This window comes from Protopterus annectens, chromosome 3.part0 (genome assembly GCF_019279795.1).
Source record: "Protopterus annectens isolate FY-2018-M chromosome 3.part0, PAN1.0, whole genome shotgun sequence".
Taxonomy (NCBI): Eukaryota; Metazoa; Chordata; order Ceratodontiformes; family Protopteridae; genus Protopterus; species Protopterus annectens.
Genome location: NC_056731.1, coordinates 1,839,031,271 through 1,839,057,354, shown reverse-complemented (window position 1 = coordinate 1,839,057,354; position 26,084 = coordinate 1,839,031,271). Strand labels below are relative to the sequence as shown.

Below are 26,084 nucleotides of genomic sequence, written 5' to 3'. Positions count from 1 at the left end.
ACCCATCTGTTATGACTGCAGCTGTATGCACGATGAACATCAGTGCAAAACACAAGAAATTCATTGTTTTACCTACTGTTAGGGGAAAATAAGGCAAATTACAAATTCAATGAAGCAAAGACTCAACCAAACTACTGATACTTGACAAATATATATGTATATATATGAAGAGAGAGAGAAAGAAAGAAAGAAAGAAAGGGAGAAGGGTCAGCATGTACTTATTAAATTACCCAGCTAATAAATAAATAAATACATCAAAATTAAATTAGAAACTTGTTTAATGACTAACTGAAAAATGGAATACACCTCTTGCATACAATGTAAGAAGATCTTTCAGTGTAAATATGAGTTTTGAGTGAAGCTCTATAGAAGGAATCAGATCAGGACTGTTTTAATGGATAGCAGTAGAATTGTTGAAAGAGAGCAGACAATATCATGTAAAACAAGATTTAGAAATACTATATTGTATTAATTTACAGGAAAGTTGTAGATCCTGTTTCTGTATAAATTAAATAAAGAAGTTTTAAGTATTAGTACATTCAGGAAACAGAGGTGAGACATGTCCTATTCTCTCTAAAGCTATACATCTGCATAAAACTGAAAAAAAAAAAATCAGAGTGCCTACTTTTTAACTGTAACAAAAATGAACTTACCATGCAGCAATATAAGGCAACAGTTCAAGTCCCACACAAAGCTCAAGTACCAGCACTAGGTGGCTAGGGGAGAGGAAGGCACAGTGCAACTTCACGATATTGACATGCTGGAGTTGCTTCAGAATATCATACTCTTTCAGTACATATCGTTTGGTCTCATGAGTGTAGGGGGTAATTTTAGAAGCCAGACATTTTCCACCAACAGACTTTCTACACCGTTGTACAATACTAAACCGTCCCCTATTTTAAAAACACAAAACAAAAAACACATAGCTGTCAAAAGCAATGAGTGGCTTGGTAAGCAGTAATTACAACCAACAGCTACATAAATACAATTAAGTCTGTTATTTCTTTTCTGAAAATGTTGTCCTTACACAAGTTACCGGCAATAAGACTGTATCTGAGTTTGTCAGCTGCTACAGTCACAGTTATTTTGTTAATTCATTTCCATACATTTCCTTGAAAATACTTTTAATTTAGTTACTAATTCACATTTTTCTGCATATGGAGAGCCAAAATTCTAAACCCATTTACAGTCATTCAGTTTATGTACCTTAATACAAGTTTATAACTAAAATCTGTATCTATCGGCATAATCTTTACTGGCAGTTTTTCCAAATGTGGGCAAGCTTAATAGGATCATGGGATTATAGGAAGTTACTAGGCTATTGTTCTTGAAGCCCTTACAAGCCTACCCAAGAATTTAGCCCATGTTCTGAAAAGTCAACACCCAGTGCCCCTGTCCATCAGGGACAAAGGTGGAATCCCAAGGGTCTATTTTCTGTTCCCCAGCCAGTTATCTAGGTTGCGCTTAAAAATGAGGTTAATGAGGTACTCTGCTTGACGTGGAGTTGGAGTCTATTCCATAGAAAGGGGAGTTTCTGGGATAGAAATCTCTCCCCCCAACAAGTCCTATTGATGTCAGAGACCAGGTTGAGGTTGCACGTCTGGGTTACTTGAGTGGAGCTTGACTTGCGGATATGCAGCAGTCCCATCAAGGCAGGATCTGAGACTGCTATGTATGCCAGACAGAGGTCACCTCTGAGGACTCAGTAGGAGACTGAGTAGAGGGACAGGGCCATTAGCCTATCTGTGTAAAGTAGTTGTTTGAGGCCCTGGATTCTCCTGGTGAGGAACCTCTGTAGTCTCACCAGCTACTGCATGTGCTTTGTGAGGTACACGCTGAAAGGGGTATTGTATTCAATTAATGGGTCTTATAAGGGGAAGAATACATGGATGTTATGACCATCTTGTCCCTGGATGAGATACCCTTACTAATGAGGTGGGCCAAGTAGAAAGCTTTCCATACAACGGAGGCAATATGGGGGTCAAAAGTCAGTTTGCTATCTACCTAGGTGCCCAAGCCCCTCACAACTGATTGTGTGCTTAAGACCTTGTTATTAATGTGACAATTTGTGAGGTCGTCCCTCTCCCCAAACGGGATGATGATGCATTTTTTGGCATTCAGTTTGAGGCCATGTTTCTGGCACCAGTCATTTGTTTGGGTGAGACCTTCTTGGAGGATGTCCACATCACTAGGGGAATTGATGACAGTGCCCAGCTTGCAGTCCTCTACAAACTTGTCAGCCATAGCCCACTGGTTTTGGCCTGCACCTCAGAAAAGTATATCCAAAACAATGAAGGCCCCAAGACCAATCCCTGGGGTACACCACTTGTTACGGGTTGACTGCTTGAGATGGCTTCCCCTACTTTGACTAGGTGGGTTCTATAAGTGAGCCAGGCTGCTACCCATCTGGTAACATATGGATTGATGCCTAGTTGAGAGAGTTTATCTGTTATACCCAAGTGGGGAATAGTATCAAAGGCTTTGGCCAGGTCAAGGTAGGCAGTGAGCACAATCTTCCCCTTATCCACGGCTTTGGTGACTGTCTCAAAGAAGTTGACCAAATTTAACAGGCATAACCTTCCCCTGATGAAACCAAACTGTGTGGGATTGAGTGTTTGGAGGTTGCCAATGTCCTTGTTAATTAGGTCCATGATAATCCACTGGTCTTGCAGATCAGGCTAGGTAGGCTGATGGGTCTATAATTTCCTGGATCAGTGGACACTCGACCTTTGTGCGTGGCTGTCCTCCACTTGGCTGGGACAAAGCCGGTACTCAGGTTTTGGTTGAATAGGGTGCCTAATGGTGCTGCGAGTTCCTGTCTGAGTTCATGTAGGATGCAGTCTGGGATGTTAACGGGTCCCGTGGAGGCTGTATTTTATGCCTTTGAAAGGGCAGTGATGACTTGTTGCCTAGACATAAGGGGAGGGGGGGAGAGGTGCTGCAGATGTCCTGATTTACTGATGGTGGAGACAAAGGGTGAAGTTTTCACTGAACCTCCACCATATAATATTGTCCCAGCTTCCGTGGGTACTTTTGGTGGAAATTTATTTTATTGTTGTTTGTTTGAGTTTTAACCAATTCGTTGGTGGACTGTGGTTTTCACTGAACCTGTCTGCAGCAGGTTGGCTATATCTATGGTGTCTATGTATGTGATGTCCTTGACCACCAGTTCTGAGCAGATCTGGGTGCTTCCCTTGAGACTGCGGACATATGCAAAGAAAACCTTGTGGTTGTCTTTAATAGATGTGGCTAGTTTGGACTTGATGTTTGCTTTGGAGGATTTCACTATTGCTCTTATTTGCTTGTTGAGACTAAGGAGAGATTGCTCCCAATTAGGCACCTGCTCCTTCTTGGTCCTGGGCAGCAATTTGTTCCTTTTATTATAAAGTTTAGTTATTGTAGATGTCCACCAGACAGGTTTACTCTTCCTTGAGGAGGATGATTTTGTCCTGTTGGGTATTCCTGATTCCATGCAGCTATATAAATGCTCATATAGTACTTTGGTGTAGGTTTGGACATATGTGCTAGTTTTTATGGTGGGGAGGGGGCTGTTTATACCTTCCCTCAGGAGGTTGTAATCAGCTTTGGAGAAGTTTTTTTGTTTGACCCTATCTATGGGGGGGGGGGGGTCGGGGGAAATGGTGACTTTGAAAGTGACCACTTTGTGGTTGGATCTTACCAGGGAGGATGACATTGTAGGGATACCGCAATGGTTAACCATGTTGGTTAATATCAAGTCCAAGATATTTTCACCTCTTGTGGGGGTGTTGACCAGCTGGTCCAAGGCATTTGCATTGACAAAATCAAGGAATCTCTGGGCATTTGTGTTTTGGCATGAGTAGTTCTTCCAATCTGTGGTTGGATAGTGAAAGTCACCCAGGATCAGTGTAAAAAGTTGAATCTTGATAGATTCGAAGAGGTCCAGATTGGTGGAGTGGGCATCTTGAGTTAAAGTTGGGGGCCTGCAGCTAGCTATGATTTGAATAGGGGCCCTGTCAATGATTACCTACACTTGGAGTGTCTCCTGTGTGTCATACTGTTTGACCGGCTATATAAAAAAGGTGGAGGTGTTGCATTAATCTACCATGCCACTTTAGCTATTACACCATATGATAAACCTATACCAACATTTGGAAATATGGAATTATTACTAGTTAACCTTCACATCAACAACAGAAAACAATTATGTATTGCTGTACTCTATATTATCTCAGGTCAAAACATACCTACTCTGCAATATCTACTATCCTGGATCACCCTCAATACATCAATTGAAACCATCATTCTTGGCAACACAAATATAAACTGGCAAACTCTCATCTCTGACTCCCCAGTAAATAGTATTAACTTGCACAGATTTACTCAACTCATCTCTAACCTCACTTATAAGGTAAAAAAACAAACAGAAGCAACCCTAGGATTGGATACTTGTCTCACACCCTCAGAAAATCACCAAGACAGGGACCCTACCCAATACCTTTAGTGACCATCTTCCTGCCTATACACATAGAACCCAACTTCAAATAGACAAACTGCATTATCTAAGAACAACTGGGAATCTTACCCATTTCAATGAACAACTATTCTCAGAGTCTCTACAAACCTATAACTGGTCCCCTACCAAATTTCTCCCACTGAATGAAGCAGTCAACTACTTCAATAAAGTCTTTTTAGATATTCTAGACAGTCTTGCCCCCACACATACCAAAAGAGTAAAGCCTAACCATGCCCCATGGCTAACTAAACAAACTAAACAGCTACCTCCAGGGATAAATCCTGGAAGGAATGGCATAGAAATAGAACCCCACAACTTGAACTCCGATATAAACAACTCCATAACAATGCCAAGAAGCAAGTCATCAATGATAAAAAAGCTATTTCTCCACTAAACTCACTACCCAACAAAATAATCCCAGTTTGTTCTGGAACTCTGTTTCCTCTCTCCTAAATCCTGGTACTCAACACAACCTCTCCCCATCTTCTGACAAAGACCCTCAAGAAATTGCCCAAGTCTTCAATTCTCATTTTAATGGCACTATCTAAAAACTTGTTAATGATTTCTCTCTACAAACTAACAAAAGTATAAGTGGCAACATAAACAATACACACTTTAACCACTCCCCCCACATCAACTGCAATTCAACAAAAAAACATCCACTCCTCTATTTACAATACAACCAGTACCCACCTCTCTAGTTCGTAAACTGCTCTCAAAATTAAAACCATGCTCCCCTCTTCCATTGGCCTCCCAGCTGAATACCTAAAACTTGCAGCAGACTATATAGCTCTTCCAATTAGCATTCTCATTAACCAATCAATCTCTGAATCATATGTCCCACAACTATGGAAAAACACAATTATTACTCCCCTTCACAAAGGTGGTAACACCAGTGATCTATCTAACTACCGGCCCATCTCCATACTTTCACCTCTATCTAGAAAAGTGTATTCATTCTCAACTACTAAAACATCTCACAGACAATAACCTACTTGCACCCACCCAATATGGTTTTCAGCCAGCACACAGCACAACAACAGCCTTACTGTCATTTACCAACACTGCACACAAAGCTCTTGATGCAGGCCTACTAACATCAGTGATCCTACTAGACCTATCAAAAGCTTCTGATACAGTGTCCCACTCAAAACTACCTTTACAAGTTGAGACCGTAAACTGCTCGCCACACACTCTAACCTGGTTCCATAACTATCTACACAAAAGAAAACAATCTGTTAATGGCAAAGTAAGCAATCCGATTACCTACTCAACAACACAGGCATTCCCCAAGGGTCTATTCTTGGGCCCTTGGTTTTTAACAGATTTAGTAATAATCTCCATAAAGCATCACTGCAAAGTACACTCATTCAATATGCGGATGATTCAACAATAATTACATCTTCTAACAACATCTAAGTTAACACAAAATGCATTTACTTCCATCGAATCCTGGCATAACAAAGCTCAACTGCTACATAATCCCAAAAAAATCAAAATTTTTACTCTTCACAACCAAACCTCTAACTGCAGATTTTAAACTATTCAATCAAAACAATACAGAAAAACTTTATTTGGACAATTCTATCAAGCTGAAACTAGCTAATAGTCTACTTCTACCCCCCCTATGGGTGCGCCATTTTCACTACCCTACACACATCTCTCCTGAACAAACTGCAGTTGTGATACTATAAAATAACTAAGTTTGCCTCCAACATACCAACTCGCATACATCATTGCCTGGCCATTCGATATATAAACTGGTTTGAGTTCCCTCATTACCTACATTACTCCCAACTTACTCTCACCCACAAACTACTAAATAATCCAAACTACTGCCCATCCCTTCAAACTATAATACAAACACACATCCCTACTCATCATATTAGGTCCTCTAACAAACAACTCTTAACTATAACTAAACCTAACAAAAGAGCTGGACAATGTCTCTATTCCACTGCCATTGCCAAACTCTGGAATGCACTCCCTCTCTCTATTACCCAACGAGACTCTTTAAAAACATAGACATTTGCACTAAAAGAACACTATCTCAATAACCTTGTCTGTTCTTGCAGATATATGATTAAACCACCTTAAATGTTTTGGCCACTATACACTACAAATACTTTTACTAACTTAATATAATTGCAATTTATACTATCTGTCTTCGTATCCAATCTATCTTGCTTTCTTTATTTCTGTGGTTGAATAAACAGAATTGATTAAACAGTATTCTTACTTATAAGAATATACAAACAGAATTACTAAAAATTTAACACACTGGGTTTATTTTCTTGTATTGTATACCTCTGTAATATGTATTTGCCTTGTATATCTACTTCAATTTGTATTATGTAAAACTTTTTGACTTTCACACTTAAGCTGATGTTATGTAAAAATTTCTGTGACTGTACGGAGCTTTTCTCCCTGGGCCTCCACTGTAAATGGGAAGTCATGCCCAGTGGACTTTCCCGGTCAAGAAATGCCAATAAATAAATAAATAATAAATTTTGCTTTGCTGCCCACGGTTTGGGGTCTGAATGTATGACAGTATAAGTAACCTGGTAGGGCTGGGATGCTCTCCGCAGCTTTGAATTAGGTTTCTGTGACTGTACAAATGTCAGCATCTTCCAGGGTTAAGAATGCTTACAATGATTGCAGTTTCATATTCAGACTCCTAGCGTTTAGCAGCATGACCTTTAATTTGCGTTTTGATGAAATTTTCATGTTGGTAGTTTTGACTTCATGGCATTGCCTAAAAAGGTACAATGGGTAAGGCAAGAGCCTTTGCCAGGAGCCAGAAGCCCAAGGGAGACAGATGCAGACCATCCCTGGCAAAGCATCATGGTTTGTCAATCATGTCTTCCCAGGCTGTTAGGTACTGGATCCCCTTTGGAGTGACACCAGAAACTAAACCAATTGTTAAAGTTAATCATTTTCTGTTTGTATTGAGGCATCGTTTCTGGGTGACAGTAGAATGCAGCTTAAGGCTAAGAACATACCTTCCCAGGACACGTATTCAGTGAGCTCGATCATGTCTTTCTTCATATAGTCCAAGGAGGTACATCTCAACTCATTCATGCCAACATGGACTATGACAGAGTCATAACAGTACCTGTTGTTGAAAGACTTGAGTGCATGGGTGATATGGTGGATTCTGGCACCTGACAAACAACTGACTATGACTTTCTACTTATCCAGCCCATCTGTGTGTCTCACAATGGAGACTCCTATGACTAATATGTTGGGTTTATGTTTAGGCCTTAGTGGCTGTGAGTCACAGGTGTGTGGACTATATGTGGTATGTGGTGTGGTGGGCAATGGAGTTCACGTGTGTTTTTGCCTTGGAGGTCTCTCTTAATTGGGTATGTTTTTGTTGAGGTACTCCACATATGTGGGTATGTGTTGTGTAGGTGTGGGTGGTGTTTCAGCTGTGGTGTTTGTGATGACAACCTTCTCAGTACCAGATATACTGGCTTGCGAAAGGGAAAGCAGATTCTAGGTTCTTAATGTAATTGCATCTCTTACAAATTGTGTTCCTAGGTGGTAGTAGTAGAGGGTTGTCCATGTACATGAGACAGTTGCTATACTGTCTCAGGATGCCTATATCAACCAGACTGGCAGGAGAAAGCGTAGGAAATTGTCCATCCATATTTGTCAGAGACTGAGGGAGAGAGGCGAAACGGAGCTAAGAGGGTAAAGGGTAGAAGGTCTAAGAGTAGTACTACTAGGTGATCACAGAAGTGCTTCTAAGGGTAAATTTGTAGCTGGAATACCTCACAAAGGGTTAAAAACAGTGCAGCTGCAGCTCTGGATGCAGCAAACCTGTATCAGACTATGCTACTCAATTTAAAGTTAAGAATACAGTAAAACTCACAAAAAGCACAGATTAACCACTTACAGACAAAAAACAGAATTCACGGTATGAAAAAATAGAGTTAAACAGTAATGAAATGCAGCAAAATGCAATTAAACAGTAATAAATTGCAGTAAATAGCAATGAAATACAGTTAAACAGTAATGAAATGCAGTTAATCAGTTAATTGCTTTAAAACAGTAAAAATGTGATACATTAGCTCACAATCACAACAGTAAAAAAACAGCTCAAATAAAGTATACGGCTACCAACAAGCAGTAACAAATAAACTAAGTGCAAGCAAAAATGAAGTAGGAAGAGGCACAATTTTTTTTTTTAGGTAGACCTGATCTCACTTTTCTCAGTAGAATGAGCTGATGTAATGGGACATGGGGGAGTGTCCAATATGAAATTTATAGTAGAGGCGGGTAACTCAAAAGCCACCAAGCTTTAATATCATAAAAACATTTGGTCCTAAAAACATGCTGGGTGTGTTGCTTTGCCTTAATTTTTCTCTCACTGTCTCCCTTCTATCTCTCTTCCTAAGCCCGTTCTCAGACTTACAATGTCAAATTAAATGCTTTCTAAAAAAATGTGATTAATCATCTGGATAGTTTTTTTTTAACTCCACAATTTTAAAAATGTACATGGCATTTTTTTACATTCTCATCCATGTTCCCATCTGACTCAGCATAATACATGGTTATGTCCAGTACACCAACTTTAAATGTTCTGCCTTCAGTAATATAATCAAGAAAATCAAATAGTATGTGCCTGTGTCATTTTTAGGGCAAAGAGGGATGTTACCCTAATTGTGACCCAAACAAGCTGAGATTGATTAGAAACCCAGACACTGAAAGAGCCATTATGAAAGAGTGAGTGAGTGAGTGAGTGAGTGAGTGAGTGAGTGAGTGAGTGAGTGAGTGAGTGAGTGAGTGAGTGAGTGACAATGTCACTCAGCACTAAATGACCACTGAGCTAGTGACTAGCTTCACCAGCATGGATGTGAGTGGCATTTTCTTAGCAGACAAAACTAAGAAAAGCTCAAATTACTACATCTTCATAGCTGTTATATAAGGGGAAGGTAAAGCCTCTCAGTTTAAAAAACTTGGCATAACCCTCAGTATAAACAATCTCACCAGATGTGTTGATCATTATGTCTCACTTTGTGTGGAGGCATTTAAACAGTTCTGTCACTGGAAACTATCTATATAAAACACTAACCAGAACGTTCTTCCACATGCTATAATGTCCTGTTGCAATGTCACATTAGCATAGATTATTACGACATCCTCTTTTATTCATTTAAATTATGGTGTCTTACTTATTAGAAGACTGGGTTGTCTGAATATGAAAAAAAAATCTCAAATTTCCTGAGATTTTAACACAAAAAATATTTATTTTGTTTCCTGTAATTGCTGCAATTATTCTGTATATGAAACACCTTAAAATTATATGAAACAATGGAAACAACTCAAATTGTACAAGACAGAGATTTTATTTTGTAGAAAAGTGAAGTCCAGTCTTTTGTATTGGTTGTGGGTATGGTTTGTTGTGCAGAATCTTATGCTCCAATGGAAACAATGTCCCACTTTGGACATTTGAAAAAGTGGCAATTCAATCTTACGTATTATTATGGCTGACCAAGAGCAGACAGAATGGACACTTCATGATGGGCCCCCTTCCAGTGTGCAGGAGGACTATCTACCCAACATGGACCAGAGTTTAACAACTTGAACACCATTCACCTTTGTGTGTAATATTAGGAGACTATAGAAAGGTGCTATAGTTGAGAAATGACACAGAATCGTAGCATCAGCCTCCATCAGGTTCCTTTCTGGAAATCAGACAACAGAAAAAGACAACAGTTCTTTTGGAAGCCATAACTGACTAACAATTTACCACTACAAAAGCTTGCAGCCAGTACCAGTATTTTGACCTGAACGGTGTCATAGGACCTTACTGGGAGACAATAAATTCAATGTAGTGGAATGTTCCCTACAGTTCAGAGTAAACACACCATGTTAAGTTGTCCATCTCGCCTTCATTCTTGCTGGATGGGTTCGGAGCCGACCTCGGCTCCAACTCGGCCACTCTAAAAGCTCGAGAGTTGGTTCCACCGGCTCGAGGCTCCCCTTATATCCCACAATGCTAGGCGGTATTACCCCAGATCTCGTTTGCCGCTACAGCGATCGAGGTGTATGGTTTCTACCGGCTTCAGGTCAGTTATTATAGATTAATCTATAGTGTATTTAAACCCCCTTAATTTAGTCCTTTATAGTTATTCCCCTTAACTTAGTGGATTTTGACCCTTTCCTTCCTGTTTATCCACCCTTTTTTCCACAAGAACTTATTAGTTCTTCTCTCAGGCCTTCGGGCCCTTCCATCCCCTTAGTGGAGTGTACGTGTTTTTTGTTAGGGATCTAAAAAAGAACTAATCTCCTTTTTTTTTTTAGTTAACCTTGTGAAAAGTGTAATCGGTGTGTTTGGTGTGTGTGTGGTTACACTTTCTTTGAAAATGTCTAAGGAGTCAAAGGTCTCAGGCTTCAAGAAGTGTGACTCGTGCTGTCAGAAAATGTCTCTGACAGACGGTCACACTTCTTGTGTATACTGCCTGGGACCTTTACACCTGCAGGACTCTTGTGCTGTATGCCATGGCTTCAGCCCTAGAGTCCTGCAGGAAAGAAAGGCTTCTAGGTCCTCGACTCCAGCTTCTGAGTCGAGGCCTAAGGCTTCGAAACCTACTGCTACATCGGCTCCGGCTGGAGCCGATGAGTCTCGGACTACAGCTTCTGTGGTTCCCTCGGCTCCGGCTGGAGCCATGGCATTGGAAATTCCTGGGTCGGCTCCGATCAGACCATCGGAGCCGACATCTAGAAAGAGGTCTAGGTCACCGTCCCTTGGCTCCGTTCATTCGGCTCCAGCGTCTCCCTTGCTGTCTGAACAGAGCCATAGATCTCACTCCTCTAGATCATCGAAGCTTTCGGATCATGACCTTCAGAGGGTAGTGAGTCGACTTCTTAAGTCCGAGGCACTGGCCCAAATGCTTCAGAGCCCGACTCATCAGTCGATGCTTGACCCTATCCCTCAAAATGTTCCTCCTCCGACTCCTTTGAGCTCGGAGCCGGGGCATTTCGGAACCGAGACTGTGGTAGCGTCGGAACCGATACAATTGTCTTCGGTTCCGTCGTCGGCTCCGATTTCTTCCTTTGAAGAATCTCGGCGCCGGACTTCCCTCGTCGGCTCTGAGGGGGTGAGTGGCATCGGACCCTTGTCCGACCCCGCTCTCCCTCTCGGTGCTTCAGCGCTGGTGAGTTCGGCTCCGACATCGACCTCGGAGCCATCACTGTCGGTGCCGAGGGAGGTTCTCAGTTTTTCGGAGTGGGGACCTCTGGCTCTGCCTGACAGGGGTGCGTTCGAGGTCATGCGGAGTGTGTTGGAACCTGGTTCAACTCCACAGTCGGCTCCGTCCGCCCCTCCCTCTTCGGTGCCTCAGGTTATGTCTACTCACTCCCTCATCCCAGACCGCAGAGAGCCAGCTCCTCAAGAATCCCCTGTGGGGATCTCGTCCTCTTCCGAGGCCTCTCCTGAATTGGCAGGGGAGCCCCCTAGGAAGAGAAAGTGTAAGAGGAAACACATAGACTCACCTGAGTCTGTCACCTCTGACACAGATTTAGAGGATTCGAGGGTTCCCCGTTCCCCTTCTGAAGATGTCTCCTTTGCAGACATTCTAGAGATCCTGAAACAGAGGGGAAATTGGCCAGCCCTTAACCCTTCGGAGGATGAATCTGTGTATCTTGAGGCATTTGGCTCTCGCCCTTCCACCTCCTGGGTGTCCCCCCCCCTTTCACCCCCTCATGCAGGTGGTAGCAAAAAAGGCTTGGACGGCTCCTGACTCAGTGGACCCCACCCCCAGGAGACCTTCAAAGTTTATAACAGCACCATCAGATAAGCAATTTCTGACCAAATGAGTTTCTGTGGATGCTATGGTGGTAGCTGCTGCCACTAAGAAGGAACTAGCTGATCCTTCGGTGCCTGTCCATCCTCCTAACAAGGAATCTAGGTCTATGGACAGGTACGGGAAGCGGATGTTTTCGTCAGCGACCTTTGCTATGCATTCGCTGAACTACCTATGCCATTTCACTCGTCTTCAAAGAGATTTGATCAAGGAAGCGAGTGAGATGTTGAAGGATCCTACAGCTGTGGGTTTTCAGGACAAGATGAACGCTCAGCTGGCTACCCTAAACTCTATAGCTAACTCCTCCATGCGCCTCCTTTCATATGCGGCTGATGGAGCGAGCAGAGCCGCAGGGACAGGTGTCGCCTTACGCCGGCATGCCTGGATGCGGCTATGCAATTTTGCGGACCCCTTTAAAACGTCTTTCACTAATTCCCGTTTGATGGATCATCTCTCTTTGGTCCTCAAGTGAAAGAAACCTTGACGAGGTGCGAGACGGATGGCAAAACTCTTTCTGCCGTCAGTCCATTTTCTACTCCTTCTAGGCCTTACCCCAAAGGCCAGAAAAGTGGGAAAATGTGGTTCCATAAACAATCTCAAGGGACTTTGCCTGGCGCACAGAGTCGGTTCCTCCAGAGGCAGAGGGGAACAATAATGGTAGACGCCGCCCTAGAGGCAGGGGTCCGCAGAACCAGGGCAATCGAGAAACTTTTTCCGATAAGCCCTTCCAGCATCCCTGAGGTGTTGCCCGACTGTCCACCTTCGGAGGCAGTCGGGGGAAGATTGTCACTGTACCCAGAAGCCTGGCGATCCCTAACTCAAGACAAGTGGGTACAGTCCATCATTTCCGAAAGCTATTCCATTCCGTTCTTTCGTATTCCAAATCAATCAAAAAAATCCCTTCCAGATGTTCCACCCGCTCAAAGGGAACAAGCAGCGTTGGAAATATCAAAGTTGCTTGCAAAAAGAGCCATTCAGCCAGTGCCAGCAGACCAGCAAGGATCCGGAATCTACCCCAAATTCATTTTGGTTCCAAAGAAAACAGGGGACTGGAGACCCATTTTGGATCTCAGTATCTTGAACAAGTCGGTCAAGAAAACAAGATTTCGGATGGTCACGCTACAATCCATCCTACCCCTATTGGGAAAGGAAAACTGGATGTGCTCTATAGACCTCCAGGATGCGTACTATCATATAAAAATGAACAGACGCTCCAGGAGATTCCTCCGCTTCCGGCTGGGAACCAGTCACTTTCAATTCAGAGCCCTGCCCTTTGGTCTCACCACTGCCCCCCGGGTGTTTACCAAATGCATGGCAGTGGTAGCTTCTCACCTGAGACGTCAAGGATTCCAGGTGTTTCCATATTTGGACGACTGGCTCCTCACAGCTCCTACCAAGCATCTTCTTCTAATGGCCAGAGACTACACCTTTCGCATTTGTCAAAAGTTAGGCATCTCAATAAATTGCGAAAAGTCTGTTTTGTCGCCTTGTCGTGCTATTACCTTCATAGGCGCAAATCTAGACACAGTCAACATGTCTGCGAGACAAACAGACCAAAGAATAGCAGACATACGCAAACTGGTCTCCCTTCTCTTCCACAGCAACAGAGTCAAAGCCAGATTAGTTCTGAAAGTACTGGGGATTATGGCGGCTGCTATCCCTCTACTTCTATTAGCCAGATTCCACATGAGAATCCTTCAATGGATGCTCTTCACACAATGGTCGTACCAGCAACTTCCGATGTCCCACACCATTATGATTACGCAAGCATGCAAGAATCATCTTCTTTGGTGGATTTCTTCCCCTCAGCTCTTCCTGGGAAGACCCTTTGTTCCTTCCCCTCCGATTGCTACTCTGACAACGGACGCCTCCCTGATCGGGTGGGGGGGGGGGCATTATCAGGGCAGAACAGTCCAGGGCATATGGCAACCAGACGAATGCCACTTGCATATAAATGTTCTAGAGATGACAGCAGTGCTTTTAGCGTTGCAAGCCCTTCAAGACTCTCTTCCCTTGGGAACGATAGCAATCCAGACAGACAATATGTCTGTAGTGTGGTATATCAACAAACAAGGCGGAACCAGGTCCTATCCCCTATGTCGAGAAGCACTCAGACTGTGGCAATGGGCGATTTCTTCTCAGCGGTTTCTGATAGCAACGCACATCCCCGGGAAGTCCAATCTAATCGCGGACAAGTTGAGCAGAGCTATCCTCATGCCTCACGAGTGGTCTCTGAAAGATTCTATTTTGGAGAAAACTTTTCTCAAGTGGGGTCAGCCTTGCTGCGACCTTTTTGCTACTCCCCAAAACAGCAAGTGCAGAGATTATTTCACCCTATTCCCGTTACCAGGCCAGCCCAGCAGAGACGCTCTAGTCCAAGTTTGGCCCCGGGGACTTCTGTATGCATTTCCTCCCTTCCCACTAATCTCTCAAGTGATACAGAAAGCTATCGCTCAGAAGGCCTCATTGATCCTCGTTGCTCCTTACTGGCCTCGACAGGTTTGGTTCCCCTTTCTACACCAATTTCTGTTGGAGCAACCTTGGCATCTGGACCTAGTTCCAGATCTTTTGATCCATCAATCGGGTCAGTTACATCGCTCCCTCCCCTCTCTGAACCTCACTGCTTGGTTCCTCCAATTCCAACCTTAGCCAGGCTTCCTCAAATATCTCACTCTGTTCGAGATATTTTGATAGCTTCCCATAAATCTTCCACTCGGAAGATTTATCTTAATAAGTGGAAGCGTTTAGCCTATTGGGCTCAAGGAAGGGACATAGATCCTTTCACTGCTTCCATCCAAATAGTCCTTGATTTTCTAGCTGAACTCTTCCATGCAGGTTCATCTCCTTCTACTCTTAAAGTTCAATTGGCAGCTATTTCTAACTTTCATGTGGGCATTTCAGATTCTGCCATCATGTCTCACAAGCTTTGCAAAGCTTTTTTGAAGGGAGTTTTTCTTCTCAGACCTCCTATAAGAAATCCTCCTCCTTCTTGGGACCTTAATTTAGTTCTCACATCTTTGATTCTCCCCCCTTTCGAACCTGCAGCTTCCTGTTCATTGAAATTGCTATCCTGGAAGACTCTCTTTCTGGTAGCCATTACTTCAGCTAGAAGGGTCTCAGAACTTCATGCACTCAGCAGTCGACCACCGTATCTATTGTTTCATAAAGACAGGGTGTCCTTAAGAACCAATCCATCCTTTTTACCTAAAGTAGCCTCTGCGTCTAACCTAAATCAAACCATTGACCTCCCTGTGTTTTTTCCTAACTTTTCTAACAGGTCTGAACAAAAATTGCATTGGCTAGATGTTCATCGTCAGTTAAGGTATTATTTGGATAGAACCAAACAGATCAGAAAAACTGACCAGTTGTTTGTCTCTTATGCAGAAGGCAGAAAGGGACTTTCAGTTTCGAAGGTATCACTCTCCAGATGGCTAACATCTCTGATTTCCTTTGTTTATGAAATTAGACACCAAAAGCTGCCTAACAAACCTAAGGCCCACTCCACCAGAGCTTTGGCTACTTCTATAGCCTTCCAAGACAGGCTGCCTATTGACACCATTTGTGCAGCGGCTACTTGGGCTACTCCTCACACTTTCATTTCTCATTATAAGTTGGATTTAGCTTCTAGACATAGAGCTAACTTTGGTTCCACTGTTCTCAAGAGTCTGTTCCGATAGGCCACCGGGACAAGGTGCTAGGGACGCGGTCCCATCCAGCAAGAATGAAGGCGAGATGGACAACTTAACATATAGAAGTTATGTTCTTACCATAACGTTCCATGTTAGTTGTCTTCTTCTCGCCTTCTTTCTTCCCACCCTCCTTCCCCCTAGCCTGGACAGACCTAGAGGAGTTTGATTGTGACCTCTTTTTCTACCACCTCTATTGTATATAGGTATATGCTATACTGTGCATATATTCCTTTCATCAGGTTTTCAGGTCACCTTCTTCCCTTCCTTTTATAGAGGTGGGTTTTTCCCTTTTCCAGTGGTTCTGGAGTTATTTTTGGCTGGGCCTAGCTTACAAACAAGATCTGAGGTAATACCGCCTAGCATTGTGGGATATAAGGGGAGCCTCGAGCCGGTGGAACCAACTCTCGAGCTTTTAGAGTGGCCGAGTCGGAGCCGAGGTCGGCTCCGAACCCATCCAGCAAGAAAGAAGGCGAGAAGAAGACAACTAACATGGAACGTTATGGTAAGAACATAACTTCTATTTTGTGTTTAGTTACAGGATGATATGCTGCAGTGTCCAGCTATGGCATAAGTCAGACTGTTGTCTACTTTTATGTATGCCTGACCCTGTTTAGCTAACCATGCTGTTATATTATTGTTAAATGTTATGCTTCCAAAGATACACTTTGTTTGCATTTTACAACTGAAATTATGTATTCTATTTTGTGTAGCACTTTTCTAACTAAGTTTTATTAATTCCCTCTGTTTTGATGTTCAGAATGATGCAAATGAAATGCAGATGTTTGTGTTGAATGCTGCGTACCTTGTCTCGTAGCTGCATTTTTACCTATAGTCCTTAAAGCATGTTCCAGACACTGAACATTCAGCTTGTCTCAAGCTGTACCAGAATATATGCATGCTAGCAAACAAAAATACATGTATTTAACTAACTATATTATTTCTACCTATATTATAGCAACATATGTGTATATGCATTTAACTAGCAAATAGATGTGCACATGCATTTATACATTTTTAAACATATCTATCACTGTATACATTCCCTCTGTTTTATTTTAAATCCAAAACTGTCTATAGTCAAGTTATATTGCTATTAACTAGAAACACATTGGGAAACAAAACCTTTAGTTTTCTTTTAATACAGCAAGTACTATTAGAACTGTTTGAATCTGAATATGACTCTATACAGTGATATCCTATACAGTATTTTACTAACAATGATTGAGGATTTTATTGCAAAGGCATTGTAGTCTTGTTTTTTGAAAAAAAAAACACATATGTCACAAATGTCAAGCTTTGACTTGTTAATCTATTTACATAAACCATGTACTATATAATGTGCAGAATACACTTGCTTGTACAGATTGTTTTTGCATTTGTACATACATGGCTGTAATGTACACTCAGTCCAATTTTGAAATCTAGCATTAAACTGAAGCCTGTTAATTGCATTACTTGAAACATTAAAATGTATTTTTGGTATTACCACTTTGCACCTTTATTTGAGTTTCTTTTCCAGTACTGTTTACACAGTTAGTGTAAAATTTAAAGCATGCCCTTCCCCCTGTAGTATACATCATTTTACTGCAGTATTGTTTATTTGCTTTATGCTGTGAGAATTGAATGTATGCTTGCCCTTTTGGCTGTTACCTAGACTGTGACACTTTGGTCTTACACATTTACTCATTTTTTTGGCTATTTTCACAAACAGAAAGTATAAAGCTTTTGCTGTTGCCTATACTGTCAAAGTTGAAATAGGAATTGCTGTTACCCATTTTGAAAAGGCATTTACTGTTACTAGTAGCTATTTGTACCCTCCCTTTTTGTAAAGGGACCTGCATAATGTAACTGCATACTATAGCCCATGTACTGACTGTACTTGGTATACTATTTACTTGCAAACAGATTATTAATGACATGTATGCACAATTGTGATGTCTTATTACAATTACCAAACATGATTTTTGTAGACTTTTGTGCTTTTTGCTTAATGCTGTACATGAATACTTAACAACAAAATCATAATAAACATTTGTAATTTGCCTAACTATGCATAATATTGCTTTTGAATACTATTTTTGCTGGAGTCTTTGCTATTTTTATGCTATCATACGATTACAAAATATTGTAAGAAACAAAAAAGATATTGGCTTAATTAACAGATACTTAAAACAGATATATTTACATGATTTACATTTGCTGTTGTGTGCCTTTTGCTGTACTTTAAGTGAAAAGAAAATACATGCATGTCAGTCTTTTGACATCATGTCTTTACTGCGGTTAACTACTCTCATTTGATTTCTATACTGTAGAACTGTTTTGTTATTTGAAATGGTTTTAAAATCATTATTTAAGTGCCTTGCTCTAACTGAATGAAATTTTGTGCTGCGTATGCATAACCATTTTCGAAAGGTAGAATAGTATGTCGTAAATTATTTTCTATCAACGTAGTTAACTGCTGTTGCTTTAACTTTTTACTAACCAGACTATATTTGTCAGTATTTTGTTCTGCTGACTTTAAAGCTCTTATGCACTTTTGAAAAAGTGTTTGCATATGTTGTCTGAACTTTTTGAACTCACGCTGACTGTGTCTTAGAAGTTTATTAAATCTTTTTGTCAGTTCACCCTGAACCTCATCTCTGTTCTTATCTGTGCTGTACTGTGCAGTGGTTTTATGCCACTTTTGTCTAGCAAGATGTACAGAAGATTTTCTAAATAACTGACTTGACTGATATAGTAACTCTGAAAATAACATTTTACATGTGGTGACAGGACATAATAAAACACAAAATAATGACAGATATAATCCCCAATAAAATCCCAACACAAACCATGAAACATATACTTCACAAAACCAGCATGCCACACAATCACCGCCCTTAAGGCAAAATAACATACCCAACATACAAGTAATAGGTGACTCTATAGTCAGGCACATTGACGTCCCACTCACTAGGCTGAATAAGGAGAAGGTTACTGTTAGCTGCCTGTCGGGTGCCAGGATCCGCCACATAACACAAACACTCAGGTCATTCCAGAACAAGTACAAATACGACTCTGTCATTGTCCATGTTGGTGTGAATGACCTGAGCTGTACCTCCCTGGACTACATGAAAAGAGACATGGAAGAGCTCTCTGATCACGTAGCCCAGGCCGGTATGACCCTGAGTAGCATCCTGCGCTCACCAAGAATGATACAACGATATAAAGAAAAAATGATCAATTTCAACAATTGGCTAAGTTTCTGGTGTCATTCAAAGGAGATCCAGTGTCTCTCCACCTGAGATGACATGCTTGACAAGCCACGCTGCTTCACTAGAGACAGCTTGCACCTGTCTCCTTTAGGCTTTTGAATACTGGCCAAGACTCTTGCCACCCCCATAATGCCTTTTTTAGGCAAGGCTCAAAAGACAAACCCACCGCTGTAAATAGCACAAGTAACAAAAATCTGAGGGTAATGCTACTCAATGCCAGAAGTCTAAATGTCAAAATGCATGCACTTGAGGCACTGCTCAGTAAGGAGAAAATCGATATATGTGCAGTAACAGAAACCTGGTTTAAGGCTCCAGAAAGCACCCCAGCACAACCAGGCTACAACTCATACCATACATTTCAGCCACAGAACCCGGACCAAAATACAAAATGCGGGGGAGTATCCATATTCATCAAGGATACCCACTCCTCCAGGATAGTGGCACAGCATGATGCTTCAGAGATCATCCACGTGCAACTAACAATGGGTAAAACTGTAATTCAAATTGTAGCTTGCTACAGATCACCCACCATGTCCCAGGACCCCCATTCCACATTTCTGGAAACACTGGGAAACATAAAGGTCCTACCAAACACCCTAATATTGGGTGATTTCAACTACCCAAACATTAACTGGGAGAACTACTCAAATACTAACTCCCTTGCCCAACATTTTCTAGAATTTATAAACTCAAACGCCCTGGATCAACTGGTCAACACTTCCACCAGAGATGACAACATATTGGACCTGTTCATCACCAACATGGGTGACCAGTGTTCTACACCAGAGGTCAACCCCTCGCTGGTTAGATCTGACCATAAATAAATCACTTTGGATATCCACATTCCGCTCCCACCCCCGGACAAGGAAACCACAGTGAAAAACTTTTCAAAAGCAAACTTCACATTACTTAAGACCGAGGTGAAAAGTTTCAAAGCCTCCATGCTAAAGGATAACGCTGCCCAAGCTGCTAAATCCTTTACTAATGCATTCTACAGGCACCTACAAGAATGCATTGATCATGCTACCCCAAGCAAAACCAAGACTCACTCCTCCAAGAAAAGGAAACCAGTCTGGTGGACCCCTGCCATAAACAAGCTATACAACAGAAGGAGGAAACTAGTACAAAAAAGAGTAAAATCCCAAGAAGGGAAGACATCCCTGATCAGTATCAGCAAGAAACTACGATCCCTCATAAAATTGTCCAAGGCGAGATAATCACAAGGCATTCCTTAGCTATGTCAAGAATCTAAGTGGCAATGCTCAGATCTGCTCAGAGTTAATGCAGAATGGCACAAAATACACTGAACCAGCCGATATGGCCAACATCCTGGCAGACAGGTTCAGTGCAAACGTCATCCCCCTCTCATCCCCAAAAGGGCCATAACCATACTAGAAGAATGCAGAGCCCCTGAAATCACAGACACTCAGGTTAAAACAGCCCTCTCCAAAGCCAAAAACACAGCATCAGTGGGACCCAGGCTGTGTCCTACATGAGCTCAAAGACAAACTAACCCCTCACCTAAACACACTGTTCAAACTCAGCCTCTCTACAAGCTATGTACCCATAAAGTGGCACACAGCAATGGTTATTCCGCTCCACAAAGGTGGAGCCACAATAGACCCCGGGTACTATCGCCCTATAAGCCTGACTAGCTTGGTCTGCAAGGCTATGGAGCGCATCATCATGGAACTCATTAACAGAGACATTGGGAACCTCCAAACACTGGACCCTACCCAGTTTGACTTTGTTAAGGTCAGACCATGCCTCCTTAACCTAGTGGACTTCTTTGAGACAGTTACCAAGGCTATAGATGAGGGAAAGGTGGTACACGCAGCATACCTAGACCTCGCAAAGGCCTTCAACACCATTCCCCATTCTGATATTATAGACAAGCTCACCAGCCTGAACATAAACCCCTATGTCACAAGATGGATTGCCAATTGGCTCATGGACAGAACCCACATGTTGAGAGTTGTGGGAGCTAGGTCTGACTCTAAACCGGTTACAAGTGGCATTCCCCAGGGCTCAGTCCTAGGTCCCCTCCTGTTCGGCATATACTTCTCAGAGGTACAGGCAAGCACAGGAGGACTATGGCTGACCAAGTTCACAGACGACTGCAAACTAGGGGCTATAACTGACTCTCTGGCTGACACAGACATCCTCCAAAGGGTCTCACTGAGACAGACAACTGGTGTCAAAATCATGGTCTCAAGCTAAATACCAAAAAGTGCATAGTCATCCCCTTTGGAAAAAACAAAGTACACACAAACTACCGCATAGGTGGTAGCCCCCTAAATACGGAAAGCGTAATAAGAGATCTGGGGACCCAAGTAGATAATAATCTCTCCTTTGATAATCACATTGCCAAAGTGGTTAGAAAATCCTTCTATGTGGCCCACCTAATCACAAAGGGGTTTGCATCCAGATCAAAAGAGGTCATTGTGCCCATCTACTCATCACTCATCAGACCCATCATAGAGTACAATGCCCCATTTGGGATGTACCTTACAAGACACCGGAAACAGCTGGAAAGACCACAGAAGTACCTCACCAAGAGGATCACTGGCCTCAAACAGATGCCCTATGCAGTTTGACTGAAGAAACTCCAGCTGTACTCGGTTACATACCGCCTACTCAGAGGTGATCTCTGACTGACATACAAGGCCATGTCCAACCCAGAATTGATGGACATGCTCCACCTAAAGAAAACTTTATCCCCTCGAGCCACACGCTCTAGGGATCTAAACCTCACCACAACAGTGAACAGGATGCGCTGGAGGCATAGATTCCTGTCCCAGAGACTTCCCATGCTTTGGAACAAGACTCCAATTTACATTAAGCAGAGCTCCTCACTAACACTCTTCAAGAGAAACCTTGACGAGTGGATGGGAAACAGAAAGTTTACCCTGGGGATCACTTCAGTGGCTCTGCTGGACAGAGGCACAGGGAACTAATCTAAGGAAGCGGCGAAAGCCAACAAATTCTGGCTAGGCTTATAAATGCCTTCGGGCAGATAGCCTAGTACCTACCTATGAACCCTATGAACCCTATAATGCATCTGGTTGTTTACCATTACTTTTATGACACTGCACACAGAAAGAAGTTTCATATAACTTGCACAATAAACATTTACTGTCATACAAATGATGTTGCTGTTTGAGATACCAGTCAAACGTAATGCATTTATATAAAGCATTGAGATCAACATTAAGTAATAAAGTACTATATGTGCTACAGTTATGTTTATACCAGTCTTTAAATACTGACCATACATGTGCTGGACTATTATTACTGTCTACCTGTAAGGTAGTCCTACACTTTACAGTTCTGTTTATGGCATCCATGCTGTAGAATGAGAAACAAAAAGAGAATTACCAGTTTCTGTGTGGAAGGTGGCCAAATCTTCCATCGAGAAAACGTAGAAAGTCCCTTGTTGATTCTCCCAAAAGGTGGTCAAACACAGCTGGCAGATTCAACTGTGTGAATGTACAGGACCTGTGGAATTTGCAGAGATGCACTGTTCTGCTACTGGATACTGTGCATAAGAAGGAGGCAAATGTTTGCACTGGAATTGAACATACTAACTGAATAAAATAAAAAAGAAGTTGTAGTTGTCACAATAAAAAAACATTTGGTCCGTCAACTGTGGCACACCATTGAAAAATTATATGACGTCTTTCTGTTTGTTTCTTGCTGTTACTTGCAATTGCATGCAAGCATACCAAAGTATATTTAACTATTTATTGAGATCAACTAGTCTCATTACTGTATTGTACTAAGTACAATAAATACACAGAGACACCGCTTCAGTTAATATGCTTTCCATTACATTTTTCTTTTGGATCTACAAGCATGCAACACAGATGCTGTCAGCTCTCTATGGCAAATTCCCAAAGCTTGTTTAGTGTTACACTCATATTTATACCAAAAAGTCTGATATTTTTTTCTCAGTGTCTGATGTATAACAGTTCTTTCTTTGTATAACAGTTTTCCTTTGTTCCCTTGTCCTTGGTTCTTTCTAGTTTGATGATCCATGGAAACTCAGTCTTGTATTATCTGAAACGCGGTGTTCCAGCACTATCTGAAACTTGATGTTACATCACTTTACTTCATTGATGTTCTTCCAGCTGCCATCTGCGCAGTTATTTTTACAGACTTTGTTGCTCAATAACATACTCCTTTACATGGATGCCAATATCTAAGCTATGCCAGCAGACTTACTACTTTCTATTTTTTAGCATTTTATACTATTTCTAAATTAACCCTTTATATTTCATATCATTCTTGCAGATTTTTATTCAAGCTAATAATCATGCTAGTGAAAAGACATTGAACTATTATTCTTTCACTCAGAACCTCACCCTAGTCTGCAAACAAACACTAATCTGACATTAATCATTCCTAGTAGAGACAAAGCAGATATTTTAATACTGAATATGAACATTAGAATTATAAATAACAAAATTCATGAGCTTCATGCTAACTTAGCTCTCTACTCACCAGATATTGCTCTACTTACACAGACCTGGTTAAATCCCAACACCAATAGTAACAAGTTACAACCCCCAGGCTATAACATTATACGCTCTGACAGAATTACTAAAAGAGGCGGTGGTGTAGCTCTACTCTATAAAAAAAACACCTCTCCATAGAAATACTACCGGACAAAACCTTAGAAATTGAAAAGGCAGAAATATTGTATGGCAAACTAAAAATCAACCCCAATAAAAATATATATATCATAGGTCTTTACATGCCACCAGGAGATAGTATTTCTATGCTGGAAAACTTACTATACTGGTGTTGCAATAACCTACCTCATGAAACACTTATAACTGGTGACCTTAATATAGACTGGTCAGAATGCAATTCCCTAGAGCCCAAAAAACATATTAACCTAAATGGTTTCTCTCAACTCATCAAGGGACCAACAAGAGTTAATAAAACTTCAGGCAGACAGTCCACCCTAGACTGAATGTTAACAAACAGACCAGCCCTATATCCCCTCTTAGGTTGTCTACCAGACAGCCTCAGTGATCATTTTCCCACTTACCTGGTCAGAAAGAAAACAAAGCAATCTAAACAACCCAATATGCTACAAATAAGAAATAAAAAGCAGCTAAACCTCTGCAAGCTTACAGAGATACTTAACCACTGTAATTGGACACCTTTAATGCTCCTAACCCTACAAGACACAGTAAAGTACTTCAGTAATATTTTCCTTACCATTTTAGACACACAGGTACCAAGTAGATATATATGTATTAAGACTAACTATGCCCCATGCCTTAAAAAAGAAACACTAAATCTCCTCAGGCTTAGAGATAAGGCTTGGTCTTCCTGGAAAACAAATAGGGCATAACTCTCATTCCAGACTTATCGGGAACTTAGGAATAAAGCAAGAAAAACAAAAAAACAAATTAAAACAGATAAAGTTAACTACTACACTAAAATACAAGCCAAGCACCACAAAAACCCACAAAGATTCTGGTCCACAATAAATAACATCCTACACCCAAGGAAAACAGGAACTCCACAACCACCAGCAATAATGCAGACAATATAGCCACTCAATTCAACAAATATTTTTCAGAAACCATCCTAGAACTAGCTAAAAATCAAACATCAACAACAAACAAACCCTCTTTCCCAACTCTAAACATCACATCCACCTTATCACTGCAACCAGTAGCAACGGATACCATCAAAAAACTTCTAAAAAAACTAAAGCCAACTACACCAGCAGCCGACAGTCTACCTGCAGAATATTTAAAGCTAATAGCAGATGCCATAGCATACCCTGTATAAATACTAATCAACCAATCGATAGCTGAACAGCAGGTGTCTTCCATCTGGAAAACCGCTTATATTATTCCCCAACATAAGGGCGGCCCATCAACTGATCTTAACAACTATCGACCTACTACAATATTGTCACCGCTCTCTATAATTCTAGAAAGAGTAATTCATAAGCAGGTCACAGATTACCTAATTAATAACCAACTTGTAATCAATACCCAGCACGGTTTTAGGCCATTCCATAGCACAACAACTGCATTATTATCATTTTCTAACACCATCAACCTTCACAGGCACCACAATCACTATGCCTCTTCTATCTTCTTGGACCTGTCAAAAGCATTTGATATGGTCTCCCATACCCACCTCCTTAACACCCTCTCAGACTTGTATTTCTGTAATGCCATCCTTGCATGGGTCAAAGATTACCTCACAGGATGTCAACAAGCAGTCTTATGGCAACAGAACCTATCACCCTTATTACCAGTTGAACTAGGAGTGCCCCAAGGCTCTATATTAGGTCCACTCCTATTCTCGATATTTACTAATAACCTCCATCTGGCAACCACTCATGCATCACTCATACAATATGCAGACGACTCAACTGTAATAGGTTCTGCACCCCCGCTACCAGAACTTCAGACACTTATTCAGAAAGCCTTTCAAGAAGTGGAGTCCTGGCTAACAAATGCTAATTTAATTTTAAACCCTAAGAAAACCAAACTATTAGTATTTTCGCCTAAATAAACTCCTTCCCTCCCTAACACTTTCTACATCACCTCTCATAACAATAGCTGCATAACCCCCTCAGAGCATACTAAGCTACTGGGAATAGAAATTGACCATAAACTTAGATTTGATATTCACATATCTCAGATAGTTAAAAAAGTACACAAAAAACTCAGTAACCTACATAGAAACAAAGACTACTTCACAAATAACACCAAAATAGCCATTGCCCAAACCCACCTACTCTCTACCTTATTATATGTGGCACTCATTCTCACTAACCTGAAGAAAACTGAATTAC

General features: G+C 41.5%; 1 protein-coding gene across 1 annotated transcript in view; it reads right to left on the bottom strand.

Annotated features, from left to right (window-relative positions):
- The window catches only part of LOC122797094, a 625,096-nt gene that overhangs the window by 198,811 nt on the left and 400,201 nt on the right, over window positions 1-26,084 (bottom strand). The window contains exon 9 of the mRNA XM_044065887.1: window positions 654-893. Coding sequence (XP_043921822.1) covers window positions 654-893 — 240 coding nt within the window. The remainder of the gene's footprint in view (window positions 1-653; window positions 894-26,084) is intronic.